At 29.6% G+C, this 21,442-nt stretch overlaps 1 protein-coding gene across 1 annotated transcript in view; it reads right to left on the bottom strand.

Annotated features, from left to right (window-relative positions):
* LOC145956019 (uncharacterized) overlaps positions 1-21,442 on the bottom strand; it is a 35,106-nt gene extending 13,664 nt beyond the window's left edge. Inside the window, exons 1-3 of the mRNA XM_083071574.1 lie at positions 21,395-21,442; positions 21,250-21,292; positions 20,626-20,751 (exon numbers count right to left, since the gene is read on the bottom strand). Coding sequence (XP_082927700.1) covers positions 20,626-20,751; positions 21,250-21,292; positions 21,395-21,442 — 217 coding nt within the window. The remainder of the gene's footprint in view (positions 1-20,625; positions 20,752-21,249; positions 21,293-21,394) is intronic.

Raw genomic sequence — 21,442 nt, 5'->3', positions numbered from 1 at the left:
CTTGAAAATTGAAAGGAAACCTTAATCTGTCTGTTACTTTTTCAAAATTGTTCATATCACAATTTGCGTCTAATCTTTCAAAACCAAATGCATGTATCTAACACACTAAGCAGGTTTTAGCCACTTCACATTTTTCTTCTTACTATTGGTTTTCTTGGACTCATAAGAAGCCCCTGAATAGAATTATAGATACTCCTAACTTTTAAATGCTCCAGATCCTATCAGCAAAAACAAAGTGCTTCATAGATCAGTGTTTTCAAATTTGTTTGCTTTTGCAAAAGTCTAGATGCTTATATCTCTGTGATCCTGCATAAGCTGTACTCCTCATGTGTTTCTGGACTTAGTTTTTATGGTGGGGACAAAAAGATGTTGGTCTTGGAAGAATCTTGAACAGATTGTCTCTTAATTTTCCTTTGATTAAGGGGTTTTTCTTTTCAGGATACAGTATTATACTGTTATGTACACTTCTAGTGTAACACTTACCTTTTCTGCCACTCACAGTTTATTTGCTCTTTTATGATCAGTTTATTGCTTTATTTGATAATTGATGCAAAAGGAAAACATCTCTTTTCCCTTTTGATGACAGTAAAAATGGGGAAACTGAGAGAGTGATCAGTGGTTTTAAATACAACAATAATAGAGACCAAACAGATGAAATTAAAGCTAACTTTGTTAATAAATGATCTTAAAGCTGTTATTTGTTTATAATTTGAAAAGAGACTTAGGACTTGGCCAATGTGATATTATAGGCTGGTACCGGATTATATAACATAGGAGAATATAAATTAGATAGGGATTGCTGCAAAATTTCATGTGCCATGTGCACATTTTTGTGCAAGTGCATTTTCTTTCTTTTTTCATTTTGGTTTAAATTTTATGTCAAAAGGTATTGCATGAAAGAATGTTGAATACTTAAATGCCTTGGAGAGGCTTTCTTGTTTTAAAATGCAGGAGGAAGATTAAAATAATTGTAACCCAAGCTGTAGTGGAAGAATTTTCTATCTCAACTAGAAAAAGCATATATTATGCAGCAATAAAGAAAACAAATGAAAGGTAGATGAAGATGATTAGATTAGAACACTTCAGGGTTTTTGAAAGGTGGGTGATTAAAGATTTTAATTGATGGAATCATGCTGGTGAGCAAGTCAAAAGTGATGTAGGATTTAACTAAAGGGTACAAAAAGGAAAAGGCATTGATAATTTTTTGAATCTATGGGGTGCTTTTTCCCAAGCATGTACTTTAACTTATACTTGTTCTCATCATGGTTATCTATCTATTATCTCTTATTGGATAGATTCAAGTTTAGGAATTTGAATTGTGAAATTCTAGCATGAAGGTTTGGTGGGTAAAATGATTAACTTGTCTTATGTTAAAGCATAAACAATGCCTAGTTACCACCTCTATCTTCTTTTGTTTAGATAAATATTCTGATCCCCAAATATACCCACAAATTTCTCTAGTACAATGGCTTGATCAACAAAGGTTTTTTTCTTCTTCTTTTTAGGAATCCAATGCACAAATTATGACTTTCCGTCAAAATGTGGGACCAAAAGCTTCTCTTTGTTTTGTTTGTCCCTAGACCCTTTTGCCTTGTTTTTCTTTTCCAGCAGTGAATGTGAACGCCTAGAAAAATACAACAGGAATTGTTACCTATCTCGAACAAGAAATAAAATAATTGTAAAACAACTAACCAAGCAAATTACACAAAAAGCAAACGTATGTTATAATAAATTAAAGTTTATATTAATAATTTTGCAATTAGTTTGTCTATGATTTCAGTTGCCTGTAATAATAATAGAATATTCTTGTAAAGTAAAATAAGTTTACAAAATTTATAGAACTAAAAAACTAATTAATACATTATCATTTTACTTCCTTTTACCGTATTATATTTTATTTAAAATGTGAATAAACAATAAGTATTTGATTATATATTTACAAATATCTATATTATATAAATTTTGTATATATATTCATTATAATAATATCACCTAATTTCCTGATTAAATTTACTATTTATAAAAAAAATTATTGAAAATATCATTGTATTAAATTTGACTCCTATGATGATGTCCCATAATAATATATTAAATCTTATATTTTATCACATCTTTGAATTTCAAATTTTCAATCAAACACACGCATACTAATCTAAAATATTTTAAAGTAACGTAAGTATTAAACTCATTTCTAAAATATATTTATTAAAGGAAATATTGAATTATATTATCACTAACAACAAGTAAGGTCCAACATATTTGAAAGATAGTGTTCTTTAAACATATTGTGAGGTGTTTGATTTCTAATCATATACAGGAAAAAAAAATGTTGAAAAAAAAAACAAAATTACTTTAATAACTTGGATGCTTTTGAAAGAAATTAGTCCGATAATATTTCTTAAAATTTATTTTTTACAATATTATATAACGACCCGCCATGATCCCTATACTTAGTGGAATCCCACTACTACTAGTTAACTAAGAGAATATTAAACTGGATAACACATACATACAAGTATATATATATATAAAATAATAATAACAACTATGTTTCTAAATATAAAATATAACATTACATATGCACAATCATCCAAAATAATAACTCCTAGTGTTGGTCAAGCACAAACTATAGTTACCCTAGAAGGTAACTCTGACACTGGGATAAACTCCTTGTCTCACAGCAGTCACTTCAACTCCAAGCTAGCCCTGACCTGCTCCCATACAAGGTATGATCATCGTAGTCCATCCACATGGAAACAGAAAGGTAAGCTAGAGTTCAAAAATCAATCATACAAGTACAGAACAATAATCTATATTACACAATCATCCAACTATCAATCATGTACATAGAATCACACCATACACTCTATCCAATACTACTCATGCATAAAATACAATCCACCAATCATGAAGCCAAACACCACACACTTCATCATATTAACAATCATGCAATAAATGCATCTCATGACAGATATGAATGCATATTAATCATCTAATGCGTCGTCACGCATACACCTAAGAGATCTCCCTAACAATAGAGCAGTATAAGTGACATCCCATCCTACCAAAACTACCCTAACCGTTTTCACGCCCAATGCGCCCGCTCGGTCATAGCTAAACAAGATATAATCCTCACTCGGGTTTACTTGGATGATGTCATTTACACAATTGGAAGTATGAATCCACCGTCAGGTATAGCACAACTGGGTATAGGCTTACCACAACCTTGGCATGCATTACCAAGTCACTTGTGGAGTTCACCCACCGATTATCCGCAAGAATCCACGCACCTTCCTCAATACTTGGTTAAGGAAATAACCCTCGACCTCATACTCCGCCCCAACACTAGCTAAGGACTTAGAGGAGACTCACCCAAATTAATGGCCTACCTGAGCACCACTCTCACTCAAAACCAGTAGCCTACTTGAGCACCACTCTCATATATTAGTGTGGCTTATCCAAGCACCACTCTCAAGAGACTCTATGTGAGCTCTTGCAGTTCGAAAATATTTTCCCTCTCCTCAAGTCCTAGGCTAGACATATGCCATAGGGCATCACATGCAATAATGCATCACACATCATACATGGTCTATCTACCATCATGATCAATAATCATACTCATGCCATAAAGCATCACATGCAATAATGCATCATACATGGTCTACCCACCATCATAATCAATAAATCATACTCATATGAACATATACACATGTCATATCATATTTAAACATTCATACATATTATTACCAAGCATACATATGAATCAGGCATCACCATACATCATATATCATACATACATGATCAAATCTTCAACTTTAAACATGCATAAGCATCAATTTCAATCCAAAAAAATCCAACCCACTCATGCCCAACGCAACCAAATAACGTCCGGCCTAACATCCAATCCGAGAGCCCTAAGCTCTTCCACGCCTGGGGCACTCAACCTGCGCCCAGCCTAATCCCAATCAGAGAGTTCAAAAACTCTCATCCAAACCAACAAATCCAGCCACATGCAAACAAAAAAACACAATGCATAGGCTCCATACAACTCTAAAATAAATTCAACATCAACATGCACTCATCTGATGCATCAAAATCATTAAAACTTCAATTTTCCCCAAAACCCCAAAATGAACAATTTCTCCAATCCATTTATGGATTCTCAACATTCATGCACCAATTGAGTTTCTAAACTCAAATGCAACCAAACAACAGAACATCCTAGCTTCCCTCACCTGAAGATTGGCTCAGAATAGCCAAGAATTGAGAAGAAGTAGAATTCCCTTTTCGGAGCTCAACCCAGAAACTTCAATCTTCTAAAAGCAAGCTTCCTAGCATGAATTTCAAGATGAGACAGAAGACATTAGTAATCTAGAGGAGAAAAAGAATCATGCAGAGAAATTTGGGAGAGAAAGGAGCTCACAGACCTAGAGTCCTTCTCTATAAAAATTCTCTCTAAAAATTCTCACTAGAAACCTCTTTTTCTCCTCAACTACACAACCCCTATTTATAGAAGTTCAAGACTGGCCAGAACGGACCGTTTTGAATCCAGAACGGCCCGCACCCCTTTGTCATGTGCAAAAATCACATGCAGAACGGCCCGTTCTGAAACCAGAACGGGCCGTTCTAGGATTCTAATACTATTGAATAAAAAAATCCTTTTATTTGTTCAATTTCTATTCATAAGTATTTACATTAAAACTAATTAATTATATTTCAAAAATTTGTAGTTAAAAATTAAGAATAATTATCTTTATTAAATACAAGATTTCATAAAAAAAAATAGTTTTGAAATGATTCAACAAATTCCTACACTTTACAATTCAGTAACTATGACAACGAGCAAACATAAATTTAACTATTTAGGATTAACATGCAAATAGTACTTGAATATACATGTAGTAATATATACATGTATAAAAACTTCATCAACAATTGGGATAATAAAAATAAAATATCTCATTTTGATTACAACTATAACTTTACAAATATATAACAATAATCCAGTATTAAACCATAACCTAAGTTGTCAATCAAACAACACTAAAAAGACTAGTTACACCAGGGTAGCTCCAAAACAACTTCGTCATCCTTCAACATGACTCTCAAGGCGTGTATAACCTCCACCCTATTCTTGTCCTGCTCTCATACCAAATATGATCATCATAGTCCAATTACAAGGAAACATGTAAGGATAAGCTTGGATTTCAATTTAAACAACATGGTATAGAAGCATCAAACTAACTATACGTCAACTTTAACAACTCAGTATTCAACAACCTCTTTTAAATAACAACCTAACAACATAGATCAACAAATCAACAAAACTTTACAACTTAACAACATGAAAACATATTCATCATACAACACAACTATGTAACTCATCAACACCTCAACATAACATATGAATAACACAACACATCAATACATCATATGCACAATCATAATAACTATATTTGTCATCACCCAATCAACTAAAAAATCTCTTACAACATAGGTGAGTAATATAAGTGATTTGACTCTATCGAACCAACTAAACAATGCAATTTTTTTGGGTTTGCTAGATCAACAACAAATTTGAATAAAAATTCACAATACAACATGGTTTCTCATATTTCATCACCTAAAAAAGGAAAGTCAAATATTTATGTCTAGGTAGGACAACTTAGGTGTGAGCTTACCCCGGGCTTAGCATACTTATCTAAGTCCCACATGGAATTAGTCCATCAATTATCCTCCAAATATTATACCTTTTCTAGCACTTAGTTAGGGATTTTGGTCCCCAACTTTGTACCTTATTTAATTTTGGTTGCTTTGTACATGTATGACTAAACCATGCTTCTATGCGAATCTACATTGATCGCTTTATACATGTATGATTCGACCTAGCCCCTATACAACATCAATTAAGGTCCTAAAGAAGACTTAACACTCCACTTCAAGAGTCAACATCTTTGAAGACGCAAGCCTCACATGCATAAATTATATTTTCATTTTATAAAAAGAGTTATCATTATAAAATATATATGTTTATATAAAATAACATTATTATATTTATACTTTATAATTCAACCGATGAACTAAAAAATTCACTATATAAAATTATTCATAATAAAATTTTTATTAATTATTATATTATCAATAACTTTATATTACCTTAAATCTCTATGAAAAATTTTGTTAAAAATAATCAATAATAAAAAAATAATTAAATTATCTTTATTCTAATGTATTTTAAAAATATATTATATTAACTTTAATTTATATGAACGAGATATTAAATAAATTTTAGTTAATATAAAATTTTATACACAATTAATATTAATATAACTTTTAATCTAATAATAAATTTTGAGAAATAAAATATTATTTAATTAAAAAATTATTGAATAGTATAAATAGTTGATAAAAAGTAATTAATACCAATGTAATTTGAGTCTTTTCGCCTCAATCTCTCTTTCTCATTCACTCTCTCTCTATATATAATTTAGCTATTTCCAACATTTAAGTTTATACAATTTTAGTAAATGTAAGCTTGGTTTGTCTTGATTTTAATATGGATGCTAGTGTACCATCAGTTCCCTTTACACTAGGATAAACTAATCCTGTGTCACTTTATAATTTACTTATGGCCAACATTTAGATTTATATATTTTTAGTAAATGTAAGATTGGTTTGGCTTTAATATGGATGCTACTTTACCTTGAGTTCACTTAGGCTAGGCTCAACTCATTCTATGTGTGTCACGTGAATATATACTCTTAGGTTGGACATTTATTAATTATTCACTATCTGCCCATAATTATTAATTCTTGCCATGTGCCTTGTAATCACTTGAGGAGAGTTCTTTCAAATGCGGAATATTTATTTTAAAAACAAAGTAAAAATCGTAATCATTGATTAAAAAGTTCACATTTGAAATTTAAACAATTATATATTTTATTAAATAATTGTAGGTGTTTTATCACTCTTTCAACATCGCTTTTTTTAATTAAATTTATAATTTTTTGAAATGTTTTCTAAAATAAAATTCATTTTAAAAGAGAAAAATTCAAAACAACAAAAGGTAACCATTAAAAGTCAGTTGGGAAAAATAATTCGTGGACAAAATAGGTTTCCTTTTTTGTTTAAACCACAAAAAATTATACAAAAAAGTAATTTTTATTTGAATTTCTAGTAAAAGTAATAATATCTAGGTCCTATTTTTATTAATAAAAAAATACAATAAGGACAAAAAGATTTAGAACTTTGTGCATGCATAAATTAGCACAAGTCATTCCTTAATGAAAATGATAAGGAAAAAGACAGTCTAAACATTAATGTTCATTGAATTTGTATTTGGGTGTACCAACTCTGAAGCCAAAGGAAAGGACCACACCCCATGTTCCCAGTTCCCCTACAGGAAAGTATTACAATTTGGGATAAAGATCCTCTGAAGTTGGAAAAAGTAATTGTAGATTGTGCAGTTCAATCTTTCACCATTCATTATATTTAATATACTCTTATGAATATTTCTTATAACTGAGATTCATAATTTCATACCATTGAAAAAACTGAGCAGTATTCCAAGAAAACTTCCTCAAAAGTCAAAGCCTCGGCCATCTCTTTCCCATTTCCTTACGAAAAATAATCATATTTTTTTAAAAATGATTTTATTTAACTTGCTAATATTTTATTTTGAATCTTTAATGTTTATAGCAGGTAACATTCTCAAAACTAAAATAAAAATATCTCCTTCTGGGTCCAAAACCTTGGCTTAAGAGTTAAGAACTTTTGGAAGGCCTAGCAAAATACTATTTGTTTGAAATGGTAAATAGTTGATTTCGTCTTGAGGAAGGGTGAAGCATAGTGTGACGGGAATACCTCAATTGTTTTTCTTCTTCTCTTTAAACATGGTCTCATTCAAAAATTAATCTTCCACGTGGTTACGTGTATTTTACTTGTGTCAAAACCAACGTCGTAGAAAATGCATTCATATTTTTATAAGTAATGTGAAGTTTACTACGTGGTTTTAAAACAACCGACGTAATTTATGTCATTCTACATTTGGGTAAGGGCAGTGACAAATCTTAAAAAAATTATAAGTGGTGGAGGTAATATTTATATTCTCAAATTTGTAATATTAAATTTTTTATTTAGACAAAGAGTTGGGATTGAATTTATCAATTTATTTTTATAGGATTGACATGATTAAAATTTTTTATATGTTTTTATTAAATAAAAAAATATTTAGATAATGTTTTCATTTTCAATACTATCTCATATATCCTTCAAAGTATTTATTTAAATAAAATATAAAATATAAAATATAAGAGAAATTTTTTTTAAAAAAAATAGAGAGGTGATAAATTATACATGTAGGTTACAATAGGAAGGGAATGTATTTAATCTAATTTTTTATGTTTACATGTTGGTGGAGTTTTATTTAAAGAGGGATATACAAATAACAAATGAGGTAAAATAAATATATTTTAAATGAATACAAATAAAGAAGTTAAAGGATAAATAATTCTTAAGAAAAGTGAAAAAAAAAATAGTATCTCTTTTATATATTTTATAGATTAGTAGATATTATTATAATAAAAGTTAATAACTTAATTTTTTATAACATTAAAATATATCTTATTAGGAGTAATAAAAACAACACAATAAATTATATATATATATATATATATATATATATATATAAAGTAAGATTTAAAAATTTAGTGGGAGTATCTGTCCTCACCCTTATTCATAGATCCATACCTCTGAGTAAGGAAATAATTGAAGTAAAAATGGTCTTTAACATTATTTATTTATACAACTAACATATAAGCCCTATTTTATTCTTAATTTTTTTAATTCTTTTAAACTTACACCGGTTCAAATAGGAGTGATGTAAAAGGACATTTTTCTTCCTTTTAAACTAGCGTGTTTAATCCTCCTTTTATACTAGCGTCTTTCCAAAATATTTTTTTCTTCTCTAGCTATATCATTAATCTTGAATTTAAGTTTTATAAATACATAAGATGGATAACTAATTAAATTTACTAATATCACTATAATTTAAATTTTATAAAATTATTTAAAATTAAAAAAAGAAAAAAAATCACCTTCATTACGTATTGTCACTACAAATTGTCATCATCATCTACTTGTCTATATTTTTAATAGTAACCTTGACTATGTTAATAATACTCATCCTATTCTTAATTAAATTTTACACGACTCTTGTTTTTGTAATGACCTGCCTGACTATTACACTACGGAACAACAATTGAAATTACTTTAAATATATACCAAATAGTATATCAAGAACATATATGTATCTATATATAAGAAAATATACACATCTATCTAACCATAAAGGCTCAACAGGCCAAATAAACATATACAATGCCAACAAATTGCTACTCCAAGGTAGACTACACAAAAAGATCGTCTACTCCAGCTCCTACCACCAAGTGGCCTCCAAACAGCTCACCACAACCTATCCTTGTCCTGCTCTCATACATAGTATGATCATTGTAGTCCACACCACATGGAAACATGCAAGGGTAAGCTAGTGAAAAGAATCAACATATATATATATATATAAGCAACTTACAGCACAACAACACTATCATCATCCTTAACGGGTTCAAGATACAACACATAATAACAAACAACTCAACCACAACTTCACAACACAACAACATATATACAACTTACATCAACACAAAATCAACTCATCAACAACTATGCGTCGTCACGCATTACAACTCGGAGATCCCCTACAACATAGGTGAGCAGTCTAAGTGGCTAGGTCCTACCGAACCGACAACACAGAACCTTTTTCGGCTTGCTAGGTAAACAACAAATTTGGATAAAAATTCACAACACGATAACGGTTTCTCAGACTTTGTCACTTAAACAAAGAAGTATAGTATTAGGATAAGACAACTGAATTTAGGCCTATGACAACATTAGCTAGCTTAACTAAGCCACCTATGAGATTAGCCTACTGACTATCCTCCAAATTCTATAACCCACCGATACTCGGTTAGGAACTAAGTTTCCAACTTCGTACTTTACTCGAATTGGTCGCTTGTAATCGGTATAGCTCGACTTGGCCCCTATACCGTGGTCGCTTCATACACGTGTGCCTCGACCTTACCCACACACGGGACCAACTAAGTCCTAGAGGAGAACAACACATCATCCACTCCAAGGGACAACTTCACAAGGAGGGTTTTCAATAAACTAGGCTCTCAGAGCACCACAACTATCTCAATCCGCACAATGGGACGAGCAACTTCAAAAGCTTATCCTCTAGTCCTAGTGATCAACAACTCATCATCACAGCACAATCAACACAAGTTTCAACTCATCATCTCAATCAACTTTCAACTTGAATAATACAGATAACTCACAACTTTAACAACACAATTTATCAACACAACATCTCATCAACACTATTTAACAACACAACAATTCATTCAGCTCATACATATAACATCTCTACACAACTACACCACTAAGGTTCAACATGCAACTCTCAACTCACAACTATGTTTTCTCATCATACCACAATATTCATCATGATTCAACATATTATCATATATAATAATACAGAACATTTTTGTCACATATTACACCTTCTATTACATATTTAAACTCATAAATCATGCCAAATTACTCAATATAACAACATAAATAAATTAAACACCCAAAACAACTATCAACTTAACCAAATCACTCCTTGTGAAATGGCAACCTTCACATAAAATAGCGTATTAGGATTTATACTACTCCTATCATTCTCATCCTTATCTCATATGAAATATAAGAAGATTTCCTACAACTCTTATGAAGACATCAAGTCCTAATTTCATCATCTACTTTACTAAACATTATAAAAACCACAACAACTAACCTAAATCCTGACAACTTGACCTTTACTCACTAAAAAGGTCATAATTGGAGTTCTATACCTCCTTTTTGAGTGATTCCAACTCCATTGGAAAGCTAAGATCTAAGGCTACAACTTTTATAAAGACTACAAAGTCAAATTCTAAAATCAAAGAAGCACTCAACGCCTCCAAAGCGCTCAGCGCTTCCTGAGCACTCAACCCTTTACCTCCAAGAACTCTCCCCTAGCACACTGCCCCCAAAGGACTCAGCCCTTTCAAAGGGCTCAGTCATTTCTCAAAGCGCTCAGCTGTTTCCAACGGCTCTTCCCTTTACCTCTAGGGAGTGCTCCCCTTGCACGCTGCCCCCAAAGGGCTCAGCCCTTTATGACAGAACCCACTTGTTCTTCACCATTTTCACCCAAAACTAGACATGCAAGCTTACCCAATTCACGTAAAACACCAATACAAGAAGATCCAGCACAAGAAATCATCAATTTTCAACACACAACACAACATGCAACTCAGAAATCATAAGAAACACCACATGCAAACTCATCCCTTGCCTTAGAGAAGAAAAATCTGAGCTTCGAGAAAGAAAAGATGATGAAGAAGAAGATCTATGTTTCCAGTCAGCAACTTAATGCTTTACTCAACACCTTTAGCAACAACAACACAAGGGAGCTTAGCAAATTGGGAACAAGAGAATGGAGAGTCCGAAAAAAGTGAAAATGGTGAGGAAAAGGGAAAGGAGAAGAATGAATTCCTGTGCGAGTCTTACAATTTTCAAATTTTTATTTAAATTAACATATTGAAATTGTTTATTTTCATTTTTATTCTCACCTAACATGATTATTTTTGTATCACTATCTCATATAAACACATATTTATAGGGACTTCTAGCATGAAGTTTTATTAATAATTATTTGAGAATTCTAACTTGTAATATTTTTTCTTCATGGATATGGTCCATGCAACTTCTTAAAACTGATAGCTAAAAATTAATCTATACTCGTAAAATAGGTTTTATAACAATTGTGTTAAGAGGTTTGGTTAAAATATCTTGTCATTTCTATGTATAGTAAGAAGTATAAATACAATAATAGATTAGATATTCATTAATGAATACTAACATTTTCGGAATTATAACATTTCCAATAAAATCTCTTTCGCAAAAAATGAGAATTATGGATGTAAGTGATCATGTGACCACTACCTAATAACTTATACAATTGTATGACCTAAAGTTTATATTTCTAGTTCTCACAGTTAAAACTTTTCTCCCTGGTACGACCCATAAAAGTTAGTTCACAAAGTTATTTTTTACAGAATAATTAAAAAAATATCTGTATGCATTTAACTTATAAAAGTTTCATAGTTAATTTATATAATGCTGCAACAAAATATGGTTGAATGGTGTAGGACGTGTATACTTTTAGATAGGGAAAATGACATTTGATAACACAAATTACAAAGCCACCGCTTGGAAATTCAGTTTGAATATGTATGTGGATAGAGACAATGAATTGAAAGTGATATATGCTCCATCAACTTAATTAATTGACACATTCATACCATCCAAATTATGTGGACTGTGGGGCTAAATGTTCCGCCAAACACACGACAGATGCAGGTTAGTGGACAGGCACAGTCTGTAAAGCTAGCTTATGACACAGTCATACTATTTCTTACAAGATATTTTACAACTGATCGATGCACATTAATAAAACTAATATTTTCTGCAGCAAAGGTATGCATACTATAGCAAGCAAGTTGTTAATATGAGTAGAGCTATATTCAGTTTTTTAAATAAAATTTTGTAAATGAAAAAGACTTATCCCGTAAATATGCTATTTATCGTTTAAATTTGAATTAATATTTTTTTTTTAGCTTATGTTGTGGATAGATGGTTTTACACACGTCTCTACAATGATAAGATATTCTTCATTTTGAATATCAGTTCTCACAATTTTATTTTTAGTCATCACTCAAAAGACCTATAAATAATGAAGACAAGTGTGTATATAGTCTAGTCATATACTCTTAGTGTTTACATCCTAATTCTTCATGTTATTAGGAGGACACTCTTCTATATATGAACTTACTGTTAGGAAGACTTTTTATACAAGAGTTCTTTTATCCAGATTCACATGTCAACTTCATCATACTCGTTGATCCACCATTAGGAAGACTTTCTATTCAAGGGATCATATACCTAGATGTACACGTCAAGTCCATCACACTCGTCAAGTTGATCACCCGATCGAATCAACAACTTTAATTTCACTTGTTGTGCACTCAAAATTGTTTGTTTTGGGGTTAAACTCTCACTATTTTATTTTTAAACATCACTCAAAAGGCCCCTTACCAATAGAGATAATTGTGTGTATATTCATATACATCCTCTTATTTGAGCAACGTGAAAATTTGCTTGCATCTAATAGTTTATGTAATTTTAAGAAATTATGTTTTAATATTTCAAACTATTAGTAATATATTTAACATTAACTGATTGAAATAATTATGTAATATCAATTGTGTTTAATCATTTAATCATTATGACTAAAATAAGATTTTTTATTCAAATTAATTACAGTAACTTAAAAATAATTTTATATTTAAGATTAATTGATTGAGATAATTATGTAATATCAATTGTGTTTAATCATTTAATCATTATGACTAAAATAAATTTTTTTATTCAAATTAATTACAGTAATTTAAAAATAATTTTATATTTAAGAGATAAAATTTTTATCTCATATTTGAAAGATTAAAAACAAGTTTAAATTATTAAAAAAGTAGTTCATTAAAAAAAATTCTATAAAAATGATTAGTCATATTTTAGATAAAATTTATTTCTTTTATGCCAATAATCTAATATAATAAACATAAGACATGAAAGAGTGAAATTATTTCAAACTGTATACATCAAAATACAATTTTGCCATTTATCTGGATCAAGTTTGTTCCTTTGCAAAAAGTAAATTCTCTTTGAATGAGTCATCCTTGAATTTATATCGATATAACCCTAAACGAAAATGGCATCCAAATTCCTAACTTTTATTACCAGTCCAAGTGCATGCTTGAGATTACTGATTACACATGTCTTGCATTTGTCAAACTGTAATCAGAAACCAAGACCCTCCAATGATATTATTAGACTTTTTGGATCACTACTATATTTCAGGACCATTAAGCATATGATTATACGTTGTATGATGCATTTGACCATCACACTATAGCATATGTGCTTAATGCTTTTTTTTTTCTTTTTCATATGGCTTAATTTTAAAGGTTGCTTTAAAACCAAGTTTTAAGCTTCTTCTTTTTTGACAGCTTATGTATTCGATGTCTTTAATTAATGAGTTTCTTTTGCCTCAGCATTTATGTATTTTATCATGGTTTGGCTTTTCTTTCCACTCTTTCACACCATCAAGAGTATGTTAATCTATTTTAAGAAAATATTTTCTATTTTATAATTAATTCATTACAGAATATTACCTAATTTGGATTTTTTTGTATAGATTTAAGTGAGAAATGATAAAAAAAAATATGCTTTATTAACTATCATGTATATAAATATTTGAAATTTATATATACAAAGTCAAAATAAAATGTTATTCTTTAATCATTTGTAAAAATAAAAAATAAAAAAGAACAATATATATAGTTTCTCAACTATGCAAATTCCTAACTCCTACGGGATGGTTTGTATTATTGAACTAATTAATGTTGAAATTAAAATTAATGTAAAGTATTTAAATTTTCAGTTTTTAATAATTCTTAAAGGCGAGTGATTCAAATTTTTTGATTAAAAGTAAAGCTCTCAACTCAAGAGTTGCAGTTAAAATGGGACCAATGTGTTTGGGTGGTTAAGCAAGAGTGCATGTTAGAAATAAAAAAAAAAAGAGAAAAAAAAAAAGATAGAAGATAATGAAATTGGATTGAAGCTGGGAATATTATTCTCTGTTTAGATGTTAAAGAGAGAGAAGCAAAGGTATGAGACTGATATTTTTTTTCCTTTTTCTTTTTCTGTTTAGATGTTTAAGAGAGTGAAAGATAATTATTATGGGCTAGTACGTACGAAAAAGAAAATGCACTTTGTTTCTCTCCCTTTTTTTTTTGTTGAGAGGTCTCCCTTTTTTTTATTTTAAGCATTTTGAGAGAAATTAATTATTAAAAAAAATTAAGATTTGAAGATAGATAAATTATACATGAGAGTATGGTGAATTTTTTTATTTACTACGGAGAGAATAATTTTTAAATTTATAAAGTGTGTAAAGGGATAAAAGTGTATAATAAAAATGAAAATTAAAAGGTAGTTTTTAAATTTTTTTTTTTGTAATATGTATATAAACTATTAACAAAGATGATACAATTTTTTTTTTACACATTCTAATGGTTATTTTATTTTTTGACTTTTAAAACACTCTTTATCTTTCATGCTTATTTGTTTAGTCTTTTTTCTTTCTTTTTTATAAATATATTTTTTTAACTTATCATATCCTCTAAATAATTATATAAAATTGTTCCCACATTTTAATTGATAATCATTCACATATATTTAACTTTAATTATTTTATTATTTAGTTTATTGATATTTTAATTTATACAATACACATGCATATTTATTATATATAGTTAAAATTTATAATAAATTATATAAATATAAATAAATATTATATTTAAATATATAATTATATTTAAAGTTTGTATTAATAAATATTTTTAAATATATAAATAATATTTTAAATTTATGATAAATAATTTATATTTTAGTACAAAATTATTTTACTTATTGATAATTTATTTTAAGATATTAATATTTAATTTATAAATAATTATGATAAATAAAATTGAAAGATAAAAGGTAACGACCCGCCGTGGCCGTCACACTACGAAATAACACTACACACTACTGGAATATATATACTAAAATAGTATAATAAAATATTTACAACACAAGTTGCTAATCAAGCAACCAATAGCAACCAGTTATATACAACAAAATATGCTACTATAAGGTGACCTACAAAAAAAATATTCATTTCCAAGCACCTCTTGTGGCCTCTAGCAGCTATCTCCCAGCCTATCCCTGCCTTGCTCCCATACAACGTATAATCATTGCAGTCAAACCACATGGAAACATGCAAGGGTAAGCTAGAGATAATAAGCAACTCATAAATATTAAATATGAAACACAACAACTATATAATCATCACATCCGACATAAAAGATAAACAACACATATACTATACATCTTAACATCGTTTCAACTTATATTCAACATATCGACACTGATCAATACTTCAACACAACTACTGTACAAACCATTTGAAATAGTTACCATATTCATCATAACAACAACCAACAGATGTATTACACATCTCTCAACAACACATGTTTAAAAGCAACTTACAACATAACAACACTATCATCAACCTCAACAGGATCAACATACAACAAAATCACAACTTAACAACACAACAACATATATACAACTCTTATCAACAACAAATCAACTCATCAACAACTTATGCTCGTCACACATTTTAACTCGGAGATCTCCTACAACATGGTGAGTAGTCTAAGTGGCTAGGTCCTACCGAACCGACAACACAGAACATTTTTGGGCTTACTAGGTAAACAACAAATTTGGATAGAAATTCACAACACGATAACGATTTCTCAGACTTTGTCACTTAAACAAGGAAGTATAGTACTCGGTTAGGAACTATGTTCCCGACTTCGTACTTTACTCAAATTGGCCGCTTGTAATCGGTATAGCTCGACCTAGCTCCTATACCGTGGTCGCTTTGTAATCGGTATAGCTCGACCTTGCCCCTATACCGTGGTCACTTTGTAATCGGTATAGCTCGACCTTGCCCCTATACCGTGGTTGCTTTGTACACGTGTGCCTCGACCTTGCCCACACACGAGATCAACTAAGTCCTAGAGGAGAACAACACAACGTCCACTCCAAGGGACAACTTCCCAAGGAGGGTTTTTCAACAAATTGGGCTCTTAGAGCACCACAACTATCTCAATCCACATAATGGATGAGCAACTTCGAAAACATCTTCTCTAGCCCTAATGATCAATAACTCATCCTCACAGCTTAATCAGCTTACAACTCAACAGCACAACTCAACTCAACAACTTAAACAACGTACAACTTTTCAACTCATCATCTTAATTAACTTTCAACTTAAACAACATGGTATATCAGCATAACAACTCATCAATGCTGTTTAACAACACATTTTAACAACACAATATCTAATTTCAACTTTAAACAACACAATCAACTCAACAACTTATTAGCTCAACTCATAATTTACAACTTAATCATCATAAAATAATATCTTTTCAACACATGGCACAACATACAACTTTATAGCAACATACAACTCTTCTCTAACAACTTAACAACACAGTCTACTAATAACATATATATAAATCACACACATCTACATACTTCACATCATGCTTCTCACAACTCACAATATTATCATCATGCACTTCACAACTTTCAACTATATCATCTCATCATATTTCTCAATGTAATTTTTACAATCCACCCAAAGCAAGCTTCCTAGTCCAGAGTCATTCTCTCTAAAACTTCTCTTTAAAAACCTCCATTCTCCTCAACTGCACAACTTCTATTTATAGAATTCTGAAGTGGCCAGAACGGCCCGTTCTAGGCTCCTTCATCATGTGTAAAATTCACATGCAGAACGGCTCATTATGAAACAAGAATGACTCGTTCTAGCACGTCTAGAATAACCCGTTCTAAAACCAGAACAGTCCGTTCAGGAGTTGAATTTAACTCACAATGACCATTTTGGAATGACCCGTTCCAGTCCAAGATTCATAGGCCTATTTAGTAGTTTAGAACGACCCGTTCCAGTTTAGGAAGGACCCGTTCTGGGCTACTAAATCACCCATGACCTTCTAAAATACTTACTATGTTACATAAAAAATCAAAAGAATCCTTATAAATATTCTTGTAATTTTTTTTCTTCTAAAAATATTATTGGACATAATATTGATTCATGTTTAATATATAAATATTAATTTATTTATTAATTTAAAGAAGTATGAATACACTTTGTTTTTACATATTTTTTACAATATTTTAATAAAAATTAAGAGCATTAACGAAAATACTATAAGAATATATAATATTATTCTTCTTTTTATATAATTTTATGATAAAAGTATTTTTTTTCCCACTCTTTAATCCCAGTCGTCTAAAGTGAGTAAAAATAATTTTGAAGCTTTGAAAAGAATGTGAGGAAAATTATTCTTCTTTATCTTTTATTTTCACATTCCCTCCTATTTTCGTCTGACCACAGAAAAAATAAAATAAAATTAAACAAAGATATGTCTAAACGATAAAGTTTTTCTTTTAAATTTATATAAATAATGTTTATTTAGAATGTAAAGATCTTTTTTACACACATTCAATGAGTATTTGTCATATAACAAATTTATTAAATTTTATATATAAAAAGATTACAGCATAAAAATTACTTCAAAATTGTACATATAATTTTTTTATATTATTGATTAACGTAACAGGACAATTTTATAATTATCGGTATATATTAAAATTAAAATTTAATAAAATCATATTTAGAATTCAAAATTGAGACTTTTGGGCATAATAAATGTGTGAACACAACACCAAAAATGATTTTTTTATGGCAATTTTTATGTTATTTAGCAACTATATAAATGACCTTTAATATCTTTATCAGCAATTAGATCATAGTCAGTATATTTGGGGTCGGTAAAACTATTAATGACATTTAAAGTGAGTGTTGGTAAAACCTTTTAAATGGCTGGAAAAAATATTTTTTTAATGACAATTCTAGTAACAATTTTAATGGTCACTAAAAGTAATTTCATTGAATAATAGATTTTCATATATGTAAAAAAATTGTATAGAAATACTATGAAATTTCATTAGATAAAATAATTTATTTTGATAGCGTATTGATACTCAATTAGTTAAATTCAATTAAATAAAATTATTTTTAGTCCATGCATTGAAATTGATGAGGGAATCAAATTCAATTTTTCATCCATTGATTTTTTTTTTATAAAAAAAACTACTTTCTTTACTAATATTCTAATTCACCATTTCTCATAAAAATAATGAGAATAATAAATTTTTGATATGAGTACTATATATTTGCAATAACACCATATGCCTATTTATTAGAGTAATGCAAAATTTATGAGTTTATCATGTTCTTGAGATACCAAGGAAATGATTGAAAAGATAAAATAAATAGTCAATGATGCCATGATCCAAAGAAATTACATAATTTCATTTTTAATATAGTCATACCTCCAAAGAAAGCAAGGTCTCTAATGATCTGGTGCTATTTGCTAAAATGTTTAAAAGGTCTTCATCAATTGCAATTGAATTCTGCAAAACACAAAATAAACAAATGGATGTCACTACATACATGTATTCCAATAATTAGTAAGAAATGACCAATAGAAAAGGCAACATAGTCTACCTCCTGGACTACTAGTACTCTATTCCTGTAAGTAACATAGTCTACCTCCTAACTTCTTTAGATCAAAATTAATGATTCAATTCTACATTATACAACTCGACCAAGAAAATTATCCAGTAATGAAACTTAAATCAAATAGGTGAATTTAGTCTTTCTTATTTTTGAAAGCCATTGTGTTCTATCCAGTAATGAAACTTAAATCAAATAGGTGAATTTTGTTTTTCTTTATTCAAAAAAACCATGACTTGGGATGCTTAAGAAGAAGAAAAAAACAGAAAAAGTACCTCAAAAACTTGCCCAATCAAATGAAATGAAATGAGGAGGATATATTAACAGAAATTTAATAAAGGAAGCAACATGCATGTAAATTCAACCAAGTAGTTCATTGGACAAAAAATAGATCAAGGAAAAGTTCTATAAGACTGTTGAAATCTCAAAGAATCCAAACAGTTAATTATACGTACCAGCATCACATGCTATGCTCCTTTTCTCTCTGTATGGCAGATGATATTCCACCATCTTATTTGTAAATTCCAATTAAGAATATTAATTATAAAGTTACCAATACCATAAAAAGGTGTAATATGTGGATCTTAACATTTTTAGTTCCAAATTACACAATTTAGCACGAATTAAAAAAAGCCAAAGATGTTGTGCTTGGCTGTGTTCAAGATGCAAGGACTCGAAGGTTATAATTCTAAAATAAAGCATTCAGAGAGAATTTGGTCCTAATATTGCCTGCACATCCAATTATTTTTCAACTTGCACAGAATGAAAACAACCAGTAGCATGAAAAACTTAATGAAAATAACACATGAAATAGTACAATCAATAAAAAGCAAATATTAGCTTTAACCCTATTCATGAATTCTTTTTTCGTGTTAAGACAAAATCAGAACAACTTGCCATTGTATCTTTATTCAAGAAATAAATTAAATCCAGCATTTAAGCTAATAAAAAAGGCTACAATAACTTCATGGAACCAGGAGCGTAGAGCGACAACTCAACCAGGAATATATTTTTAGGTATTTTCCAAATTAAATTTTTTATTTACCTAACATCTAATATATAATAAAAAAATGGGTTCATGTGCATCATCTATCTAAACAGAATATACAGTAATTGTCCTCCTCTAATCTAATCATCATAAGGAAATGAAATTATGAGCAACAACAGTAACAACATCTTTGTTAACACAATGTCTAATAAATAATCACCATTCATGGACAGATTAGTAATTGCCTTTGCTGCTAGTATGCGAACAACTTCATCATTATCTTTTCTAAGAAGCTTGAGCAAGGAAGTGAGGTCATCAGCTTGAACCATACTGTTTTTGTTAGCCTCTACATATTATAATAAATCAAATTACTATACAAAAAAAATTAAATACTCCAAAGAGAAGCAAAGAGATTTTTTAAAACTTGTTTTCACTATAACAGTTGGAATTTTAGTTGATTGTGATTCTGCAAATCCAAACAAAAAGGTTGAGTGTTGAGACATTACAAGAAATCAACAAGTAGATAATTTAGATTTGTAAACACACTATTAAAAGTCATTTAATTATACAAGTTGCTATCCTATTGCCTTAAGTGTAACCGAGAGTATATATCCATGAGTTTATTATTCATGTTACTCATGCTTTTATAAAAGTAACTTAAACCTCTTTAAGAAAAAATAGCATGTGTAAAACAAGAAGACATGGGCCAAACCTGTTTTCGCAGTTGCATTAGATTTTGTAGGTAATTGTGATTCTATAAATCTAAAAAGAAAAAGAAGTGTTAAAATGTACACCTTATAAAGAGTATTTATAGGTACAAAAACAAAAGGCATTAAAAAATTACCATGAGTACCATAGAACATGTGTGGCATTTCTAGTGCTTTTTCCTGGCAATGTTAGTACCAAAGACCTTTAAGACATAAGAAATTAAAATTGTCTTTTATAATCAAAATTTGAAAATAAAATGTTTAAAAGCATTTGAATCATACCTGTCCAAATGAGCTTCCATTGAACTTTTGAGGCATAGATAGCTCCAT

This window comes from Cajanus cajan, chromosome 3, assembly GCF_000230855.2.
Source record: "Cajanus cajan strain Asha chromosome 3, NIPB_CcT2T_4, whole genome shotgun sequence".
In the NCBI taxonomy this organism is placed as follows: domain Eukaryota; kingdom Viridiplantae; phylum Streptophyta; class Magnoliopsida; order Fabales; family Fabaceae; genus Cajanus; species Cajanus cajan.
Note: the sequence above shows the minus strand (reverse complement) of the source record. Positions and strands in the feature narration are given on the sequence as shown.